Here is a 22228-nt window from a genome sequence, read left to right as displayed (position 1 = left end):
GAATATTAGGTTTTTGGACTAAATTTGGTTGGTTCAGAGTAAAATAAGTATTTTTTGAGTACCTACTATGTCCAGGCACTGTGCTAGGTACTGGCCTCTAAAAGCTTATGTGAAGACATTTCTCGACCTGGAGTTCCTAAAATATTTTGATGAAGGATAGCATCAGTGAAATGAGGGTTCAGCATTGAAGGACATCACACTAAAATGTCTGAGCCCATGTATATTTGTAAGAGTCTTACTACATTATAGTAACCTTGTATATAACTCACTAGAATGCACAACCAAATCAATTCATCAACAAAGTAAATGTTTTTGAGTGTGGGGCACTGTGGCAGGGAGCAGAAATATGAAAATGTAAACTCAAGGAGCTTAAAATCTAGTGGGAAACAGACATATTCATCTAACCATGAAAAAAATACAAATGATATAACAGAGATACAAACAGAAAGCCGTGGAGAAGAGGAGGGTGCTGTCTGTTCCTTTAGAGTCAAATAGCAATGTGGACTTCATTGGACTTTTAGTTTTCATTTAATCTTAGATTTAACGCATATTTGCCATACACTTTGTTCTGCAAACTTCAAGAAGTTAGACCCGGGCTTCCCTGGTGGCGCAGTGGTTGAGAGTCCGCCTGCCGATGCAGGGGACACGGGTTCGTGCCCCGGTCTGGGAAGATCCCACATGCCGTGGAGCGGCTGGGCCCGTGAGCCATGGCTGCTGAGCCTGCGCGTCCGGAGCCTGTGCTCCGCAACGGGAGAGGCCACACAGTGAGAGGCCCGCATACCGCAAAAAAAAAAATAAATAAAAGAAAAGCAAAAGAAGTCCGACCCGAGGTAAAGGTGCTCTGGTGCCCTAGTTGAGGAAGGGGCGGAACTAAGCCGATAATCTGGTTCACCACCTGGAGATGGAAAGTCCAGAGGCAGTGCCGGGGGCATGACTTTCAGTGGGCCTGAGTTCTTTGTGAGGTGCCGCTTTAGGGCTGCATACAATTTTATTTCTATTCAATTTGGATTTTAGAATATGAAGTGCCCTTTGAATATCTAGAGTTTAGTATTTTAGAGCTTAGGAAGAGAACACATACTGAGATCCTGGAGACCAGACGATGCCCTCAAGATGCCAATGTGTCTGATCTCTAAACAAAGCCAAAGGCAGAAGCTTTGATTGTGGAAATACGGAATTTTAAGTTACAAAATCCTACACACAAATTGGGCAATGTGATTGTCCTGCTATCAGCTCCGCTCTACAGAGCCAGAGTCTGTAAATTTAAGAAACGCGTTAGTTAGCCCCACCTCACCACTGGAGTAATTACATTCAGGCAGGACCAAGGTGGAGGCTAGACCAACCCTGAAGAGTTTCACTCATTTCCAAGGGACTAACCTGAGTACACAAGTTCACCCAGCTGGTAACAGGGATGGAACTCAAGCCCAGCCCAAATTTATCTTGGTAAAAATTCTGTTCTGTATGACATAAACAGCTCGTCCCCAAGAGATTCAGAACCCTGAATAAAGAGGAAGAAGTATATAGGCCGCTGGCCCTACTGTGGGTTGCTGTGGTTCAAGGCAACATGTATCTAGCACATATACAACACAGGGACAAGGAAACATTTAGTAAGGGTAAGGCGGGGCTTGGCCCAGCATGCTGGCAGAAACCCCACAGAGGCCAGCGGGAGTGGGTAAGGCTGTTTAATGTCTTCGGTGCTGCAGCTTAAGACATGCTGCCTTGTGCCACAGAGCATCTGGAAAGAAGATGTAGGAGAGCGACCACATCAGGCAGTAAAAAGCAGTTAGCGACAATGGAGACAAAAACACCATGATGACACCTGGAAGAAAAAAGGCAAACACTCAATTTTTATGAAGCTGTCTTATGTGTATTTTCCACCCTGTACTTCCCATTCCCATCTTTCCAGCCTTCAGGTTTTTTTTTTGTTTTTTTTGTTTTTTTGCTATACGCAGGCCTCTCACTGTTGTGGCCTCTCCCGTTGCGGAGCACAGGCTCCGGACACGCAGGCTCAGCGGCCATGGCTCACGGGCCTAGCCGCTCCGCGGCATGTGGGATCTTCCCAGACCGGGGCACGAACCCGTGTCCCCTGCATCGGCAGGCAGACTCTCAACCACTGTGCCACCAGGGAAGCCCTGGCCTTCAGTTTTTACTCACAGAGCCTAAGACACTAAAACCAATGACACATGATCCCTGCCTTTGCAGAGTTTGTCCCTGTGTAACTAGACAATTACAATCTAATGCAATCTCAGGCTCCATTTTGTCAAATTCAGATCAGAAGTCAGCCTTAGCCAAGAATAAATTTGAGTTGCCCAGATCTCTTGTTAGAAAAAAAAAACAAAGAAAAAAAATATTCCTAATTGTTTCAAGTTTAACATGAGATAAGGGTCAATAAAATATTTTATGCATGCAGAAAAGAATTAACATAGCAGGCCTGAGACTGCTATCCTTAGAAAGGCCTGCTTGCAAGGTGGGCCTGGAAACTTGAATAGTAAACAGTTCCCTACACTGACACTTACAATATTCTGACTGCCTAGGACAGTTGGTTATTACTCCCCAGAATACAGATTTGTTGGTTGTCCTGCCTCCTCTGGAATGGTAATGCATGAGTGATCCTGTAGTGGATACCGCTGTGATGTAGTAGAATGAACATGGGATTTGGAGTCCCAAGACCTGGCTTTAGAAAAGTCCATACTTTGCCACTTATCACCAGTGTGACTTTGGGCAAGTCACCTAACTTTTAAAAGCCTGTTTATTACCTTAAGAGAGGAATAATAATGCCTCTCACCCTCTGTCACAATGAGATTGAATGGGTAATGTGTGAAAGAAATTTATGGAAGTACTACAAACGTGAGATGTTATTCTTCCCCTTTAACTTTGTTGCAGAAGTCTGGAAAACAAGTAACAGTGTGAGATTTAATAGCAGAAGCTAGCCCCACACAGGGCCAGTTTAGATGACAGGTGAGTTTAGCTTTGCATGCTTCAAAGTTGACCAAACCAACTTTGTCCCTGTGTTACCGTATCAAACTCAATTACAAATGTCAACCAAAATCCCTACCAACCTGACTGTGGTAATACTTTGATGGAAATGCAATTCATATGAATTAACTATGTGATTTTGACATTTATGCCAAATCTCTTCAACTCCACCGCAACCATCACCTCTCATCTGACAAAAAGCTGGTTTTCCTACTTCTATTCTTAGTCTCCTACAATCTGTTCTCTTCATTACAGTCCAAGTGATCGTTTAAAACTGCGGCTCAGAAATCCCTTCAAAGGCTTCTCATTTGCCTACAGGATCCAATGCCCAATCCTGCCCAGTCTGCTCACTTCGCTGGCCTCAGTCTGTCACAAGCCCTCTCTCAGCAAGTCCAGCCACACTGGTGCACTAATGCATCCAGCTCTTCTTGCCTCAGAGCATTCAAAAATTGTTTCCTTTTCTGAACCATCCTTCCCACCACTTGGCCAATCATCTTGCAGTTTTCATGTATTTTAAATTTTTTTCCAGTTTTATTGAGATATCATTGACATATAGCATTGTTATTAGTCCAAAGTGTAACAACAACGGTTTGATACTTGTATATATTGCAACATGATAACCATAACAAATTTACTTAATATCCATCACCTCACATAGTTACACATTATTTCCCTGTGATGAGAACTTAAGATCTACTCTCTTAGCAACTTTCAAAAAGCCAATACAGTATTGTTAACTGTAGCCACCATGCTGTACATGCCCAGAACTTGTCTTGTGACTGGAGTTTTTACCTTTTGACCACTTTTACCCAGATTTCGTTTAAATGTCACCTCCTTAAGGATCCTTTCCCATCCTTAAGGCATTCCAGTCTAAATTAGGTCACCCTCTGATGCCCTCTGAGAGCACCCTATAGTTTCACAGCACATCAAAACTATATATTTTTAGTTATTTCTGCCATGATTTGTTTGATGTCTGTCTCCCCTATCGGACTGTAAATCCTGAGGCAGGAAGTATTTGTCTGGTTTACCGATTTGATTCCTAGCACCTCACATATGGTCAGTGTTCCCTAAATTTCTATTGAACTTAGTGACATCCAACAAATATTTATTGAGCATCTACTATGTGATTGGCACAATCCTAGGTACTAGGAATTATAGCACAAATAAAAAAGAATCTTCTATGGGGGGGTGGGCAGGTTTAGTGTGTATAGACAACAAACAAGTAAATACACATCAGGTGATGATAAATTCTATGGAGAAAAGTAAAGCAGGGTGAAACAGAGAGGGAATGTGGGGACGAGGTACAGGGTGGCAATGAGCAGCAGTGACAATAAATGATCACTAGTGACGTTTAAGAGCAGTATTTTCACTCACCTCCCAGATAGACCATTTTTTTCCAGTTCTCAGACTCCAGGATTTCGTCATGTGGGTAGTAGCTCTGGTCCATCATGAATAGAATCATGAATGAGGCCATGCAAGAGAGAATGAATGTGTTGCCTTTGGTCAGGAGGGAGGTGGAGGCCAAAACACAGGAAGCATAGGGGCAGGGTAGACCCTTGTATGTGAAGGGAACGCCTGCAGGGAAAGAAAAGATGGGGTTTGCTGCTTCCCACTGCTCTAAAGCACCCACCAGAGGAATCCGCCCTTCTCTCTTTGGGTCCTCCCTGCCCCACATTCCAAATCCCCTAATCCCAGGGCAGTGGCCAGCCATAAAGCACTTAGTTATTTAGAGATGATGTGTGGGTTTTGCACTGGATCCTCAAGGTAAAGCAGGCAGCTAGGACCAGGCCTATGCCTTGGCCCCTAGGAAGCCTCTGTAGAGGGGTCCTTTGAGATCTTTCTGTCTGCATCTGCAATCCCTTGCATTGTGACCTTAGGCAAGGTAATTACCCTCACCAGAGTTCAGTTTCTCCATCTGTTATGGGAAACTGGAGTATGACCTCTAGTTCCAGAGTCTGTGAATTCATATGCTCCATCCAAAGGTCACACTACAAGAAAAAGGCACAGCTGGTTCAAGAACCAAGGGTTCCCGCCCCCTAGAACAGGTCTCTGCCAATGCAGCCTTCAGTCTCCAGTGGGCCTAGAGCAGGGGAGAAGGAAGGAAGGGGGTCTCCGTAAAAGGAAGGAGAGGAGTCAATTACTGCACCTCACGTTTCCGGCCTCCAACAGCTTCTCCCCTCCATGGTTCCCTACCCTCAGCCATAAGGCTGGCTTCCACTCACCAGCTGAATAGAAACAGAGGCGGACTGAAATAGCCAACACATAGATGATGGCCAGGAAGCCATTCAGAGGCCCATCCATGCCTAGAAGCAGGGCTGAGGCCAGGCCAAAGGTGGTGAAGACAGCAAAGTCATTCAGCTTGGCTCCTGTTCCAGAAGGCCAAGGTTAGAAGAACTTACACTCATATGTCTTATACTTTAGTCCCTTCTAGTGGGGGAGCTGGAGTGAGGACAAGCGGGATCCTGTTTGTCAGGTCCCTAAGGGGCCAGAGGGAAACAGCTGCTTCCCAGGGGGGCCTGTTGATCAAAGACTAGGATGTCCTTCTGGCTCTGCCTCAAACTGACCACATGGCCTTAGACAAGTCTTTCCCTGTCTAGGTCTTAGTTTTCCCATCCTTTAACACGCAAGGGTTGGACTACAATTGGGAACGTATCGATAAGCTGTGGAACCCTTTTTTTTCAAGCAAAATCTTGCATGGAAATATTTTGTCATATTTTAAACCAGCAGCTCTGCTTGGGGTAATTTTTCATTTCCCCACTCCCCCGTGACCACAACCACCACTCCCACTCCCAGATCCGCCCTGAAGAGAGAGACAGGGCAGGTAAGCCCACTGAAGGCCAGGACAAAGACAGCCAGCGATCAATAAGCGAACCAGCAGAGGAGCTAGATCTAGACTGTGGGGCTCACAAACTCCTGTACAAGGGCTGCTTCTGCTACACTCAGAGGGATGTGAACTGGAGTGGTGACTCAAGGAAGCCTGCTGTATTTCAGAGGATGGAGAAGCTGACCTGAATGGTGCTCCTGGGGTCAGGGATTATGAGTCTGAGGCCTGGACTCACCTGATGTGGAGCAGATGTTGAGGTGTCTGGTCATTGTCCCGATAGCCATGTCTAATAGAAAGCTGACCAAAAGCATCCAGGAGGCACAGGGGGACTTCCTAAAATGCAGGCCAGCAGGCCCCAAAGGGCGGCTCTTTCATAGTCTCCACTGGACTCCACCCCCCTCCCACTATATGCTTCCTACGCTAGCACACATACACACACCCCTACGTGTTCCCCACACTCACATCCTTTCTGATATGTGCTGCTTTACACACACACACACACACACACACACACACACCCTCACACATATCTACAACCCTTCCATACTCATTCTCAACCCACAGTCTTAAAGGGGTGCCCTCAACCCCCTCAGTAATCACTAAGGTCCCTTTCAATGCTAAATTCCAGGCACATTCAGTGGCAAGGGGGGTCCTAGGCCTTAGTCCAGCCTCTACAACCATCTCAGATAAACCACTCTTCCTTCCTAGGTCTCTGTTCCTCCATCTATAAAATGAAGGGTTTGTACCAAATGATTTATTTAATAAGTATAGGCCTATTTAGATTATCTGTTTCTCCTAGGGTGAGTTTTGGTAGCTTGTATCTTCTAAGGAGTTGGTCTGTTTCATCTAGGCTATGGAGTTTGTGGACACAGAGCTGTTCACAATATTCCTTTCCTATGCTTTTAATGTCCGTGTAATGATTCCTCCACTTTCATTTCCGACACTGGTAATTTGTGTCTTGTCTTTTTTTTTTGGTTAGCCTGGCTAGAGGTTTATTGATTTTATTGATCTTTTCAAAGAACCAGGTTTTGGTTTCATTGATTTTTTTAATGGATTTCTTGTTTTCGATTTCATTGATTTCTGCTCTAATTTTTATTATTTCTTTCCTTCTGCTTACTGTGGATTTAATTTGCTCATTTGTTTCTAGTTTCCTAAGGTGGAAGCTTACATAATTGATTTTAGATCTTCCTTCTTTTCCATTTTTTCTAAGACTTTATTTTTTTAGGGAAGTTTTAGGTTTACAACAAAATTGAGAGGAATACAGAGATTCCCATATACCCCTTAGCCCCACATATGCATAGCCTCTCCCATTATCAACATCAGTCACCAGAATGGTGCATTCTGGCCTTGGTACATACCAAGGATGAACCTACACTGACACACTGTAGTCGCTCAAAGTCCATAGTTTACCTTAGGGCTCACTCTTGGTGTTATACGTTCTATGGTTTTGGATAAAAGTATAATGATATATATATCCATCATTATAATATCATATAGAGAATTTTCACTGCCCTAACAACCCTCTGTGCTCTACCTATTTATGTCCTCCTCAACCCCTCTGGAAACTACTGATCCTTTTATTGTCTCCATATTTTTGGACACATATTTTCTTTTCCAGAATGTCATATAGTTGGAGTCATATAATATGTAGCCTTTTTGGATTGGCTTCTTTCACTTAATAATATGCATTTAATGTTCCTCCATGTCTTCTTAGGGCTTGATAGCTCATTTCTTTTTAACACTGAATGATATTCCATTGTCTGGATGTACCACAATTTATTTATCCATTCATCTACTGAAGGACATCTTTGTTGCTTCCAAGATTTGGCTATTATGAATAAAACATCATAAACATCCAAGTACAGGTTTTGAACGTAGTTTTCAATTCATTTGGATAAATACCAAGGAGTGTGATTGCTGGGTTATATGGTAAGAGTATGTTTAGTTTTGTAGGAAACCACCAAACTGTCTTCCAAAGTAGCTGTACCATTTTGCATTCCCACCAGCAATGAATGAGGGTTCTTGTTGCTCCACATCCTCAGCAACATTTGTTGCTATCAGTGTTCTGGATTCTGGTCCTTCTAATAGGTGTATAGTGGTATCTCATTGCCATTTAATTTGCATTTCCCTGATGATATATGATGTGGAGTATCTCTTCATATGTTTAAATGCCATCTGGATATCTTCTTTGGTGAGATGTCTGTTAAGGTCTTTGGCCCTTTTTTAATTGGGTTGTTTTCTTATTGATGAGCGTTAAGCTTTGTATATTTTGGACTGTAGTTCTTTATTGGATATATTTTTGCAAATATTTTCTCCCAGTCTGTGGCTTGTCTTCTAGTTCTCTTGATGTGGTCTTTTACAGAGCAGATTTCTTTTCTAATATATGCATTCAATGCTATAAATTTCCCTCTAAGTACTGCATTTACTGCATCTCACAAATTATGATAAGTTGTATTTTCACATTCTTTTAGTTCAAAATATTTTTTTAAAATTTCTCTTGAGACTCCTTTTTTATCTATATATTATTTAGAAGTGAGTTGTTTAACCTCCATTTATTTCGGAATTTTCTAGTTATTTTTCTGTTATTAATTTCTAGTTTAACTCCATATGGCCTCAGAGCATACTTTGTATGATTTCTATTTTTTTTTTAATTTGTTAAGGTATGTCTTACAGACCAGAATGTGGTCTATCTTGGTGATCTTGGGAAGAATGTGTATTCTGCTACTGTTGGATGAAGTATGCTATAAATATCAATTAGATCCAGTGGATTGATGGTGCTGTTCAATTCAACTATATCCTTACTGATTTTCTGCCTGCTGGATCTATCAATTACTGATAAAGGGGTATAGAAATATCCAACTATGATAATACAGTCACCAGTTTCTGCTTGTAGTTATATCAGTTTTTGTCTCATGTATTTTGATGCTCTGAATGATTTCTAAGATATCTTTCAGACCCTACATTCAAGGATTCTATGTTTCTTTCCAGCACATGCTCCCAGACTCCTCTGAAATCAGCTACCACAATCTCAGACCAGACTGCCCTAGGAGGCCATACGCAAGTCGACACCCTGACTGCAATGCTTGGGTGGCCCAGCAGAAGCAAACAGAGAGCCTGACCCCAGACTTCAGCTGTCCCCAAACAACCTTAGTATTTCCTTTGTTTAGACCCATACCTATGTGTCTAAAGGGAATTGGGCCCACCATTATGGCATAAAAACTACACTCCCAGAAGATTAGGTGGAACTAAGAAGAGAGCGATTTTCTGCTGCAGGTATGTCCCACTTTATGAGACCCCAAAAACCCAGACTTAGAGAATCATATAATTTTCAAACTGGAAGGGAACTTAAACATAATCAGGTAAAATCCTCTTATTTTATGGTTGAGAAGAGAAGTCACTTGCTCATGGTTATAAAGAATCAAACAGATTAGGAGTGTTATTTGCATTATAAAGGACTTATCTTTAAAGAGCTGATTTCCCAAAGCCATTGAAATATGATTCAATTTATAGAAACATAATATGCCTACAGCTTTTTGGGGGGGGCCATATACATGTCTCAGAGTTTCCAGAACAGTGCTAATTTCAAATATTCTGCCAGATCATATGCTCTAATTTAAGAATCAAAAAAATTTAATGGTCGCCTGCCTACCCAAGGATTGTGCAAAGGCCACCAGAACAGAAATCTCAAAACCTCTTGATTTTCTCATAGAAACCATTCTAGATTGCCATAGCTGGAAGGAACTATAGAGAGCATAGTGTGAGCTGCTTGTTTTAAAGATGGAGAAACTGAGGCTCAAGATATGACCTAGCTAAGGTCGCATATCAGGCTGGTGGTAGAACTGAGGCCAGGATCTTGACCCCTTGACTCCCAACCTACTGCACTCTCTCCTGCCCCCAGTTTATCTGTACGCCTCAGAGCTTGGCTCTAGACTCCCCATTCCTTCCCTCATGCCATTGGCTCCAGCTCTTGGCTAAGAGCTTGCTGGGCCCCAGACCTACTTGCAGAAACTGCAGAAGATGGAGAAGAGCCCCAGGATCATGTTGGCCACGGACAAGGCACTGGCAACATCCTTCGAGGAAAATTCATTCATCTGGGCGTGGCTCTGCTCTTTGGTCAGGAAGAAACTGGTGTGCTGACCTGGGGCCCAGGGGAGACGGACAAGGGGTTGTCAAGGTCAAAGAGTCCCAAAAGAGGCTCCCAGGGATCCAGTAGCTCCTGTTCCCCTAGACCTCATCCCAGAGCTGCGCCCTCCCAACATGGTTTCATATTGGTAGATGGAGGAGACCCAGGAGGTAAGACAAAGGTGCTGAAGATGAGCGCCTGGGGAAGTTCAATAGCAAAGTGAGTGAACCAGCACGACCATAGCTTCCACCCCTCTCTGACTACACCCCTTGCCCTACAGCACAGACCTCCCTCTACCCCATATGCTGACCCTCCTGGCACTCCCATGGCCCAGGGTCCAAGGGGTATGTGCCCTTCCCCCATCTGAGAGATGAGCCCTTGTCATAGAGAACTTTATCATAAATGAGCCCTCCTTTCTTTTTCCTTTTTTTTTTTTTAATTATAAGGCTACTTTTAATACTTTGGAGTGAGCCCCACAGGAACAAAAACACTGGGAAGGGGTAACCCCCTCACCCCCAGGAGTGGCCCAGAGGGAGAGAGGCCACCTGAAGGGAAGGAAGCACAAAGGGCCCGCTGCAGACTCAGGCTCCTTTGTCCCGGAGACCACACTCACTCCCTCAGAAAGACAGGGCTGTGGCTGAGGTGCCCCAAGTGTCAATAGGGGAAGAGATGAGCAACAGAAAATGAATATGGACAGCGCTAAATAATTCACATGGCACTTCCACCACGTTCTCTCTTCTGATCCTGACAACCTTAGGAGATAGTGCCATAATTCTCCCCGTTTCATGAATGAGGGAACTGAGGTCCTGAGAAATGGAGGTATTTGCTCAAAGTCACACATTAGGTGAGGAGAATCAATCCCTCCTGTTTTATTTTATTTTATTTTTTTTGTGGTACGCGGGCCTCTCACTGTTGTGGCCTCTCCCATTGCGGAGCACAGGCTCCGGACATGCAGGCTCAGCGGCCATGGCTCACGGGCCCAGCCGCTCCGCGGCATGTGGGATCCTCCCGGACCGGGGCACGAACCCGTGTCCCCTGCGTCGGCAGGCGGACTCTCAACCACTGCGCCACCAGGGAAGCCCAATCCCTCCTGTTTGATTCTAAATCTGGTGCTTCTTAAAGGGGGCATAATCTCAGCAGCAGGAGGTTTGTGGAGTAAGCGGTTTGTGTGGGCAATGAGGGAGCTCGGATGGCCAGTCTGGCTGGGCAGTTACGGCCTCCCCGTGCAGGAGCAGGCCCTGCCCAGGCCTCCTCCCTTCCCTCAGCCTCTCTCAGCAGCAGGGAATCAGCTGGCCCTGGCCATTTTCACAGTCTCTCTGTGTCCGTTTTCGCTCTAAGACCAAACATGTGCACTCCTTACACATACACTGTCTGTGAAACTTTCTTTTGGAGAAAGAGCCCCAGCGTTCTCTGAAACAGGGAGGCCCCACTGGTTGTAAACACACTACCCACAAATAGCAATCCTGCACGTGAGTAAAATGTACAAGTTCCAAGGTGTTTTCTCATTTAATCCCCACTCATTTTCAAGGTGAGGAAGCTGAGACTCTGCCTCCATACAGCCCCTCTGTACAGCCCCAGGCCCTTCTGGTCTGGGCAAGAGCTAAGACAAATCATGGTCCTTTCCCATAAATACTGCCACCAGTATGTCAGAGGCTGAGAGGGGGCCGGACTTGGAATTTGGGGCTGGGAGTTTATCAGGCAGCACGGTGGAGCTAACTGCTCCCATAGGCCAGCTTCATTCACCAAGGGGTATCAGTAGCTACAATGCCAAAGCCACTGGGACTCCTGAGACCTTGTCATGCCAGGTCCCCTCAAAACCTAAGACAGGGAAGCAATGCTAGTCCGAGAAATCTGGGATGGGAGGGGGGCAAAGGATTGGATGCCTGCTCCCTCCCTATCAACCCTTCCCTCCTGGTCTGTCTTGAGTCTCAGGGCTGACCCGAGCAAGACCAAGCACCTCTGTTCCAGCCTAGTCTGCACCTAGAAGAGCAGCATCCCAGCATCTCAGAGGCAGTCAGCAGATACCTGGAGTGTGTCCACCAAGTACGAGACACACCTCATCTATACTACTACACGGTTTTTTTTTTTTTTTTTTTCTTTTGCGGTACGTGGGCCTCTCACTGTTGCGGCCTCTCCTGTTGCGGAGTACAGGCTCCGGACGCGCAGGCTCAGCGGCCACGGCTCACGGGCCCAGCCGCTCCGCGGCATGTGGGATCTTCCCGGACCGGGGCACGAACCCGCATCCCCTGCATCGGCAGGTGGACTCTCAACCACTGCGCCACCAGGGAAGTCCCTGGTTTTTTTTTAATTAATGTGCAATTAATTGCCTACTATAGTATCTCATTCATTCACAAAGCGCTTTCACCTCTGTGGTTTCCGATGGCCCTGTGAGGTCTGCCAGGTAAGGCAAAGAAGACTCAGAGAGGGGAAGAACCTTGTTCAAGGTCACACTGGAAGTGGCAGAACAAGACTTCCAGCTTCACCATAAGTGTTCTTTCCTGTGTACTCTGCTGTCTACCAACCAACAGGACTGATCGTAGTATTCGTTGTAAGCTCAGACTGAGCAAGGTGCTGGGGAAAGCCCTTGGTCCCTGCCTGGACCATGGAATTCACAGTCTGTTCAGGAAAACAGACTCATGCATGCCTGTGGAGACTTACAGTTCATGGTGGTAACTCATCTTAACAATGGGGAAACTGAGGTTTCAGAACAGTTAAGCAACTTGTTCCAGCAAATGGTGGAGCTGGGATTGGAACTGGGCCTCCTCTTTCCCAATTAAAAGCCGTTTGCAGCACAGGCCCCAGGCATGGAAGGATGTGGAGCTGAGAGTAAGAGCTGTTGAAATTTAGAGAAAAAAGGAAAAGTCCATTCATTCAGCACTTGGTCTTGGGACAGAGAAGATTAAGACCTGGTCTCATCTCTCAAAAAGCTCAGTCTGGCAGAGGCATTCAACCCTGCACAGGAGGTGACAAGGCTGCTGAGGGAGCACAGAAGACGGGCCCCGCCTGTCAGGGGGCTCAGAGGAGGCGTCTCAGAGGAGGGGGTCAGAGCTCACGTCGCTCCCCGGCTCCTCGGAGGCCATCAGTGGCTCCCCGACACCCTCAGGATGGAGTCCAGCTCCTTCATGTGGTATGCAAGCCCTTTGTGACGAAGCCCTGCTCGACTCTCAGCCTCTTCTCTCCATTGCCCCTTGACCCCTTCTCTGCCCACCTCTGGTCTTGGGTTGGGTGGTGGGCCTCTTTGGGAAGCCTGACACCCCCTCAAGTCTTGAGCTGCTCCTCCTCTGCACCGCCACATCTGCTTGTGCTCACCGCGTGACACTTGGCACTCTGTATTGGCACCGCCCATGTGGTCTTCCTTCTCTACTACGGGGGAAGGAACTTGAGTGCCGACCGAGATCCCCTGTGCCTGGCATGAGGCCTGACAACAGAAGTTGTTCAATGATTGTTAAATTAATAGAGCAATCTGGTGCTTGCCCGAGATCCTCTCCCTGCACGGAATCACTCCAAGCCTGTCTAGTCTGTCCTGTGAGAAGCCTTCTCAAGTGAGCAATCCAGCCCCTCAGCACACCCAGCATCTACCCAACGTTTATGATCTTTATTTGCCGATGCCTTGTGTGTGCCAGGCCTGTGTGTTCTGGGCACCCTCAGGAGGCTGGGAGTCTGGTAGGGGAGGCAGATGTGTGTAGGGATGGTGACGGCAGTGTGGCAACTCTGGTTGGACAAGGGGATGTCCGGTTGCTGAGGGTGTCCAGGGAAGACTAAGTCTGGGGTGGGGGCAGGGGAAGGCTTGGCCAATGTGATATTTACGGAGGGTCTCCGGGCATAAACAAAGGGGGGTGCTTCCTGGCAAAGGAAATTGCAAGGGCGCAAGCCCAATGAGGAGGCTGGGTCCCAGGGAGACAGGGCTGCCGGGAGGCAAAGCCGACAGGGAGGCCACAGTTGTGATAGCTGCTGTGACCCTGCCTTGCCGCTGTGGGCGGGCAGTGATGTTTATTTGGTAAGGGGGTGTCTTGATCAGATGTGGGTTGGGGGTGGAGGGTGGTCTCGAGGGGAGAGGCTGAAGAAAAGGAAACCAGCCATGAGACTGGTGAGTGAGGAGAACGAGGTGAGCGAGCTGAAATGTCCGACGCTGGGGCTGCTAGCGGAAGAAGAGGGGAGAGTTGCGTGGGACCCGGCGATTTCTCAGGAGAGGCAAGGCGTGTCGAAGTCGGTGCCTTGCCTGGAAACCCGCGCAGCGTTGGAGCGAGAAGGCCCCAGGCGGCGCTCCCCCGCGGGCGGTGAGCCACGCGCACAGTCCCTCGAGTTAGAAACGCCCCGCCCCCCACTGGCCGCCCCCAATCCATCCCGCCACCCTAGAGGCCAACGGCCCGACAGGGAGCCGGCCTCCTCCCGACGCCGGTCTGTCCGAGCTGGAGACACCGGCGCTCCCCTCCTCGCCCCTCCCGTGCCGGCTGTGCCGCGTCGGTCCTGGACAACAGCGACGGCGACGACGCCCAGGCGAAAAGATGGAAGAGACGGAGCCGGGGCTGGGCGCCCGCGCTTCGGAACAGCTCCTTCCCCCCAGGGCCGTGGTCGCCGACAGCACCCTGAGGGAAGCGCGTGCGACGCTGCGGCTGCTTACCTGGGGACCAGACATTCTTAGATGGGGTGGGGGCCCGCACTCCTTCCCCGCTTCCTGGGCGGTGGAGAGGGGCCAGCCCAGGAGAGGGGGAGCCGCACCGTCCCAAGCCTCTCACCACCCACCCTTGGCTGTTAGCTCACAATCCCCGAGGGGCAGGGGAGGGGCCACGGGGCTTTAGCTGGCCGGAAGAGGGGCCTCAGTTTGCCGGGGAGCCCTAGGCCTTGCAGCGGCGCGGCAGGGGGAGTGGAGGGATCTGAGAGGAGGGGACTAGTCTAACATGGGGAGCGTGGGCAGGCTTGGCAGGAGAAGAGACCAGAGTGCCCGGCGTGTGGGAGGGAGGTGGGCTGGAAGGGATTTGCGGGGAGATAAGGCTGTAAAGGGATGCTGGGGTCCAGACTGTGAAGGGCCCCTAGAATGTAAGCCCCATCCGTGTGGGCAGGGCTTTCGCTGTGCTTGGTGCACTGCTGTATCTTCGTGCCCATAAGAACGCTTAGGCATAAAGTACATCCCCCAGCCCCCATACTTGTTGGATCAATGACAAGCTGAGTAGTTGACACTCAGTCCTGAAAATAGGAGATTTTTAAGTAGGGAAGTGACATGGTCAGGTTGGTTTAGAAAGATTATCCTGGCAGCCAGCGTGGAGGAAGGCTGTGTAACACTGCATGAGCTGAGGGGGGCTGGACAGCAGCAGAAAGGAATGAGAAGTAGTCGGACCAGGAGCCACCGTGAGATGGAATGTCAAGAGTGTGGGAGAGGGGCTTCCCTGGTGGCGCAGTGGTGGAGAGTCCGCCTGCCGATGCAGGGCACACGGGTTCGTGCCCCGGTCCGGGAGGATCCCACGTGCCGAGGAGCGGCTGGGCCCGTGAACCATAGCGGCTGAGCCTGCGCGTCCGGAGCCTGTGCTCCGCAGCGGGAGAGGCCACAACAGTGAGAGGCCCGCGTACCGTAAAAAAAAAAAAAAAAAAAAAAAAAAGAGTGTGGGAGAGGAGTGAGAGGCAGGAGGCAAGAGCCTCTCTGAGGCGTTTAGGTTCCGCAACTGGATGAATATGTGCCACAGAGAGAAACGTGTTAGTACTGGGCAGGACCCCAAGCACCAGTTCTAATACCTGCCCCACTTTCTCTGACCTACCCAGTTGCTAAGTTCCAGCAGCAATAGCTTCCAGGGCCCCACAGAATATGCGAAGAGAAGGGGTGGAGCTAGGAGGTCAAGTGACTCTTTGCCTCACCTTGCAGCCTGGAGGGGGAAGAGAAGTATAGGACCTAGCCTGTCCGAGTGGCTACTAGCCACTGGGCACTGTGCTCAATGCTTTACAGACGTTATAGTCATCTTACTGGATTTTCTCAAATGCCCCTGATGTTAGTATTAGCATTCCCATTCTCCAGAAGAGGAAATGGGCATTACTCGATTTTACTGAAGGTTACACCGTTATTAATCAGTGGATCTGAGACCTGAACACAGTTTGACACTGAAGTCACACCTAAGGTGTTTGAGAAACTAAAAGGGAGAATCAGGATGGAAGCAACTTCAGTTGTGCTGGGAGTCCAAGCCCAAGAGTCAGGTCAGCTCCTTCCTATCATTTGTATTTCTCTTCATTTGTCCAGGCTACATGGACCGTTAGAGTGGCAAAATAAAAATGGTCACATAATGATCATAATACCGGCTTTAACTTTTAGCCAGATTTACATTCCAGCTCTAACACTTGGCAGATGTGTAAATCTGAACAAGTTACTTTGGTTTCCACAACCAAATCTGTAAAACGGGATTGCCGTGAGAATTAAATGAGCTTATAGGAAATGCTCAGCCCAGCGCAGCAGCTCAGTCATCACCATCACCATCATTCTAAGGACATGGTCGTGCCTCTGTTAGCCTGGACGTCCCCAAGGCTTCCTTCAGAAGAGGGAGACGAAGCAGGGAGAGCTAAGAAACACCCTCCTCCCCAACCACCAGAAGTTTCTAGCTTCCTCCCGTTCTGGAGAACAAGAACAGTGGGGTGACTGTCTACACTTGTACTAACATGATAGCCACTAGCCGCATGTGGCTCGAGTACATGAAATGTGGCTAGTCCGAACTGAGGCAGCCGTACATTTACCAGAGTTTGAATACTGAGTTTTTAAAAAATACGTAAAATAACTAATTTTTAGTATTGTTTGTTAAAATGTTAATATTCTTATATACTGGGTTAAATGATTAAAGTCAATTTCACCTGTCTTTCCTTATTTTTTTTTTTTTTTTTTTAATGACGTTAGCTTATTTATTTATTTATTTAGTTAGTTAGTTAGCTCTTTAGTTAGTTTCGGTACGCGGGCCTTTCACTGTTGTGGCCTCTCCCGCTGCGGAGCACAGGCTCCGGACGCGCAGACCCAGCGGCCATGGCTCACGGGCCCAGGCGCTCCGCGGCATGTGGGATCTTCCCGGACCGGGGCACGAACCCGTGTCCCCTGCATCGGCAGGCAGACTCTCAACCACTGCGCCACCAGGGAAGCCCCTTTCCTTATTTTTTAATGTAGCTGCTAAAAAATTTTAAATCACACATGTGGCTCACATTCTATTTCTCTTAGCTGCATTGACTCAGACGCCCTGCAGGATATAAGTACGGAGCTGCAGATGTCCATCCATCCATCCATTATTAGAGTATTTATTATATGCCAGGCACTATTTTAGGTGCTAGGGATATAGCAATAAACAAGACAGACACTGTTTCTGCCCTCAGAGAACTTACACTCAAGTATGGGGCAAAGGCAACAAATAATGTCTAGTCACGACAAGTGCCATGGAAATCAAAACGGGGTCAGCAGTATTTTGATGTGAGAGGAGTTGGTACTTCTGATAGGGTAATGAGTGAAGTGATATTTGAGCAGGGACCTAAATGTTGAGAAGACACAAACCATGAAAAGACCTTGGGGGAAATGTTCCAGGCAGATGGAGCTACAAATGTAAAGACGCTGGAGCAGGAACAGGCTTGATGTGCGGATGAGCTGAGCACAGTCAGTGGGAAATGCAGTGAGTACTGAGAATGGTACATCACATAGAACCTTGGCAAGAGTGTGGACTTTATTCTAAGTGTAATGAGAAATTTGGGGGTCATTTTTTACAGAGGTATTATAACCTGACTCACGTTTGTAAGAGAATGACTACAGTCTCTGTGGAAACAGAATGAAGGAGGGTGAGAATGGAGGCAGGGAGGCAAGTTAGGAGGCTACTGCATTCGTCCAGGCTAGAGATGTTGGTGGCCTGGACTAAGGGGGGAGGGGTGGAGGTGGTGAGCAGCAGTCAGACGTGGGATGTATTTTGAAGACAGAGCTGAGAAGACTTGCTGATTGGTGTGGGAAGAACAAACAGAATCAGGATGACTTGGGTTTCTGGCCTCAACAGCAGTGTGACACAGGTGCTGATGGAAAGAGAGGGACTGGTAACAAAACAGGTTTGGGGTATAACTCAAGACTTCTATTTTGGGCACGTTAGGTTTGTAATGACATCAAGTGAAGCTGTTTCATAAATGAAGTCTGCATAAAACTCAGGGAGGGATCAGGACTGGAGACACACATGTGAGTCAAGAGCATATGGGTGGCATTTAAAGCCATGGGAAATGATTAGATCACCTAGTAGAGAAAGAAAAGAGGGCCAAAGACTTGGCCCCAGAGCAGTCCAAACTATAAGTGTCAGGAGACAGAAAAGATGCAGTCAGTGAAGCAGAAGACGGTAATATTCCAAATCAAAATGAAGAACAAGGCTTTTCAGTAGGAAGTAGTCCGCTGAATCGAATGCTGCTTGGACCATGGAAGTCTAATTACTCCAGGCACTTAGGAGCTCCTCCCTCCCAAGCTCTGACTCCTTTAGGGAATGAACCTTACCTTGTATGTGGGGGGTTTGCACATGGGCTTTAGTGCCAGAGATGTGGGCTCAATTGTTTTTAAGTTGTGTGACCTTAGGTAAGTTACCTATCTTCTCTGGACCTTGATACACATCGTCTGCATGCTCATCGCTAAATACTCAAGTGAACCACTCCTATAGTATCCCATATGCACGTTACTCTGTCGCTTTTGTATTTTAACTTCTTCACACCTCTATGTAGAGATATTCTAGGACTGTCCTAATCGGCCAAAACAGGTTATGGTTATAGCTATGGTCAGACTTTAATCAAATAGTAATGTCTGAGCCTGACCTCTGCCACTTTTAATCTGTGTAACCATGGGCCAGTTGCTTAACGTCTGAGATGCCCCAGCTCTGTAAAATAGGAATACTGTATAATACCTCATAGATGGTGGATTATATAAAGATTAAATCAAACAGTTGGCTATGCTTGGCAGAAAAAAAGCTCACTTAACAGTATTTATCACCTTTGTGTCTACACCACCAATACTCTCAATACTTGTGGACTGATAACTTGAGAAGGTAAGGACACAAGCAAGCCTTCTTTCCCTCCTTCTGGAAAGCTAATGTGGAGAAAAGGAGGTAGTGTCAGCTGTTACACCCAGTGAACTAGGCAGGGCCAGCATGGTGGATTATTGAGGCAAATACAGATTGCTAATTATTTTGGAAAATAGCAGGGATGTCTTCCTTGTCCACATTTTGTTGAGTGGATTCCCACCATCCACACTCTTTTTTTTTTTTTTGTGGTACGCAGGCCTCTCACTGTCGTGGCCTCTCCCGCTGCGGAGCACAGGCTCCGGACGCGCAGGCTCAGCGGCCATGGCTCCCGGGCCCAGCCGCTCCACGGCATCTGGGATCTTCCCGGACCGGGGCACGAACCCGTGTCCCCTGCATCAGTAGGCGGACTCTCCACCACTGCGCCACCAGGGAAGCCCCATCCACACTCTCAAGCCAGAAATTCAAGCATTATCTAAGATTCTGTCCTTCCACTCATTGTGCCACATCGTGTTAATTAACAAGATGGCAATCTACTGTACTTTGAAAATGCCATACTTCATCAAGCCTGAGATGCCGTCCACTGTTAAGACAGACCATTACTAAAGGATGACATACTACTGACATCTAGAAGCATCTAGGTCTGAGAGATTAAAATGTGGGGGAAGGAAAGTACATTTACAATTGATGAAATACAACACCTCTCAGTCCATCACCATCTTTGTTCAAGCCTCCAACATCTCTTGCTTGGACTGTTTGGAGGCTCCCAGTGGTTTCTCCCCCACTCAGCCTCCACTGCCAAGATGAGCTTTCTAAAAAGGCCAATTTTACCAACTCCCTACCCCCAACCCTTCAATTAGCTCTCCTCTCATACCCACCTGGCCAATATTCTTCACTGTAGCTGCAATTCCCCAAATGTCATATTGCTTCTTGTCAGTGTCCCCCACGTGCTATTTTTTGTCTAGAATTGCTTTTCATCCGATTCCTCATCTACCTATCTCCTAGCTGTTAGAAGTAAGAGTGTTCTGGCTGGGACCTATCTCACTCCACCCTTCCCGACTGGCAGGATTACTCTGGTCGATATGGCTTGTTAAGTGGATATCCCTTGTTCATTCACAAATAAACTCCATCCAAAAATAACCCCTGCCCTAACCCCCAAAGACAACCTTCCTACAGAGACAGTTGGAGCCTCCAAACAAGCTCTAACTCTTGCTTCTTTTTCAACACCCAAGCAGGTGTCAGCTCTTCCAAAAAGTCTTCTCAAATTCTCCAAGCTGAGTTAAGCAGCCCTCCCCGGTGCTCCATGATATTCCATGTGCACCTCTATCATAGTCCTTCTTATACCATGTTGTAATGGCTGACTTGCTTTCTCCCCCACTAGACCGTAAGCTTCCTGGAAATAGGGGCCTGTCTTACTCACCTGTGTCATTCTCCAGAATCTGGAACCTGGAAGGCACTTAATACTCAGTAATTAAGTATTACTCACTTATGGATGGATAGATGGATGGATGAGCGAAAAATGGTTACTGTTTATAATCACTGGGTCCTAGTCCCCCTAGGAGAGGCCACCTCCAAAATCACTTCACAATGCCACTTTCTCTAAGCTTGGTTAACTGGCTTAATCAGGAAAGCACAATGGCACCACCTGGTGGTCAGTGCCAGGAGCACACCTTATTGAACGGAAGAAAGTTTGCTCCTGAATCACACTGCTCTCTGTTCCAGTGGTTAGGATAGATGTCAAGGGTGAGGTGGATTTGCATTTTCAAAAGATCAAGCTGATGACTGAATACAGAATGGACTGGAGAAGGGACCAGAGGAGGAAGCAGGAACACTAGGGGGAGGTTATTCTGTCAGAGCTGAGAGTCACGTCCAGATCTGTGACTTCAAAGCCACCAGGCCTAACCACTTTGTAATACTGCCTCTTCCAGCCACAGCCTTCCTTCTCCCTCTCAACTGAGCACTGCGGCACACAGATTCTAAGATTCAAGGATTTCCACCTTCTGGTATTCATACCCTTAGGTAATTACCTCCCTTGAGTGTGGGCTGGCCTAGTGACTTGTTTCTAATTAACAGAGCACAGCCAAGGTATGAGATGTCACTGCCATAACTTCCATCCTGCTAGCAGACTCTCATCCTTGTTGGCTTTGATGAAGACAGTTGCCATGTTGGTAAGACTCATGTAGCAAAGAACTAAGGGCAGCCTCTGGCTAGCAGTTCATTAGCAAACAGAGCTCCACAGTCCTACAGACCCTTGAGGAACTGAAATTCTGCCAAGAATTTCAGTGAGCTTGGAAGCAGATCCTTCTTCAGCTGAGCCTTCAGATGAGGACACAGGCCTGGCCAGTAATTCGACTGCAGCCTTGTGAGAAAAGAAACCCTGAAGCAGAGGACCCAGTTAAGTGTGCCTCAACTCCTGATCCACAGAAACTCTGAAATAATAAATGTGTGCTGTTTAAAGCCACTAAGTTTGTGGTAACTGATGCAGCAATGGATAACAAAGCACCTACTCAAAATGTCATTATCACGCAAAACCTTCTGAAAATCTGGGAAACTTTCTGTAGTAAGAATCAACTACTATACCACTAGTGTGTGTGTGTGTGTCCCATTTCCTGCAGCCTCCCAGCCAGAGGCTTTCGTGGCTGCCTCCAGAGCAACCTCCTGTGGACTGAGTGACCAAGTATCATCTGTGCGACCTTGACAGAATCTAGTCCCGACTTCTGCTAGGCCTTTGTGGACCATTTACAGCTCACAAGGAGCGAAGCTTATAAGGAAAGGCCTTTAACACCAGGATGAGATTGTGGCATTACCAAGCAGATCAACACAAAGGACATTCATCCCCAGAAAGGAACTTGGGCAATTTGATTTCAAGTACAGATCTCTCACTCTTTTTACAGCATGTTGTAATAGATTATATGGCACTGAAGAAAGTACAGCAATGCTGGCTATGCTATCAATTTAGCTAATTCCACTGAACAAACAGGAAGTGAGGTAGAGTCCCACAAGAGCTCAGTCAGAATCAGCATAGAGTAACTCAGCCAAAAAGCTTCTGTTAAGTTCCTGAATAATTCAGGTCAAAGTGAATTTTAATCCGAGTTAACTCATAATCAACAGGTTGGCTGTTTTTCTTGTTTCTCACCCACTGTCCTATTCTCTTTTCCACAATATTCTAAAGTTGCCACTTAATGGATTCTTCCTGCTGCAGATGGCGGAACTCTGGAGCTCCTGCTCAGTGGGGCTAGAGGGTGGATTCATAACGTTGTTAGTGGTAGCCTCCAAAATCTCTTCCAAGTCTAAAATTCTGTGAGTTTAGAGGCTGACTGT

At 47.2% G+C, this 22228-nt stretch overlaps 1 protein-coding gene across 1 annotated transcript; it reads right to left on the bottom strand.

The window, feature by feature from the left end:
- Window positions 1–1679: 1679 nt before the first annotated feature.
- Window positions 1680–21071, bottom strand: TMEM269 (transmembrane protein 269). The gene is made up of 8 exons (XM_032636655.1): window positions 21035–21071; window positions 14315–14595; window positions 13230–13338; window positions 9797–9935; window positions 6033–6130; window positions 5196–5339; window positions 4348–4548; window positions 1680–1816 (listed from the first exon to the last, which is right to left on the bottom strand). The coding sequence occupies exons 1-8, from the start codon at window positions 21069–21071 to the stop codon at window positions 1680–1682; spliced, it is 1146 nt and encodes a 381-aa protein (XP_032492546.1).
- Between the last annotated feature and the right edge of the window lie 1157 nt (window positions 21072–22228).

Source organism: Phocoena sinus, chromosome 1 (genome assembly GCF_008692025.1).
Source record: "Phocoena sinus isolate mPhoSin1 chromosome 1, mPhoSin1.pri, whole genome shotgun sequence".
In the NCBI taxonomy this organism is placed as follows: Eukaryota; Metazoa; Chordata; class Mammalia; order Artiodactyla; family Phocoenidae; genus Phocoena; species Phocoena sinus.
The sequence above is the reverse complement of the archived record's forward strand: the minus strand, read 5'-3'. Positions and strand labels throughout refer to the sequence as shown.

What these genes read in the sequence shown, in the direction of transcription:
- TMEM269 (XM_032636655.1), bottom strand. Translation starts at nt 21,071, where the DNA reads ATGGCAACTGTCTTCATCAAAGCCAACAAGGATGAGA. An exon ending in ATCTTCTGCAGTTTCTGCAA is followed by an intron (nt 6,131 to 9,796) that starts GTAGGTCTGGGG and finishes CCTGCATTTTAG; the next exon opens with GAAGTCCCCCTGTGCCTCCT. An exon ending in CAACATCTGCTCCACATCAG is followed by an intron (nt 5,340 to 6,032) that starts GTGAGTCCAGGC and finishes CTTCTGGAACAG; the next exon opens with GAGCCAAGCTGAATGACTTT.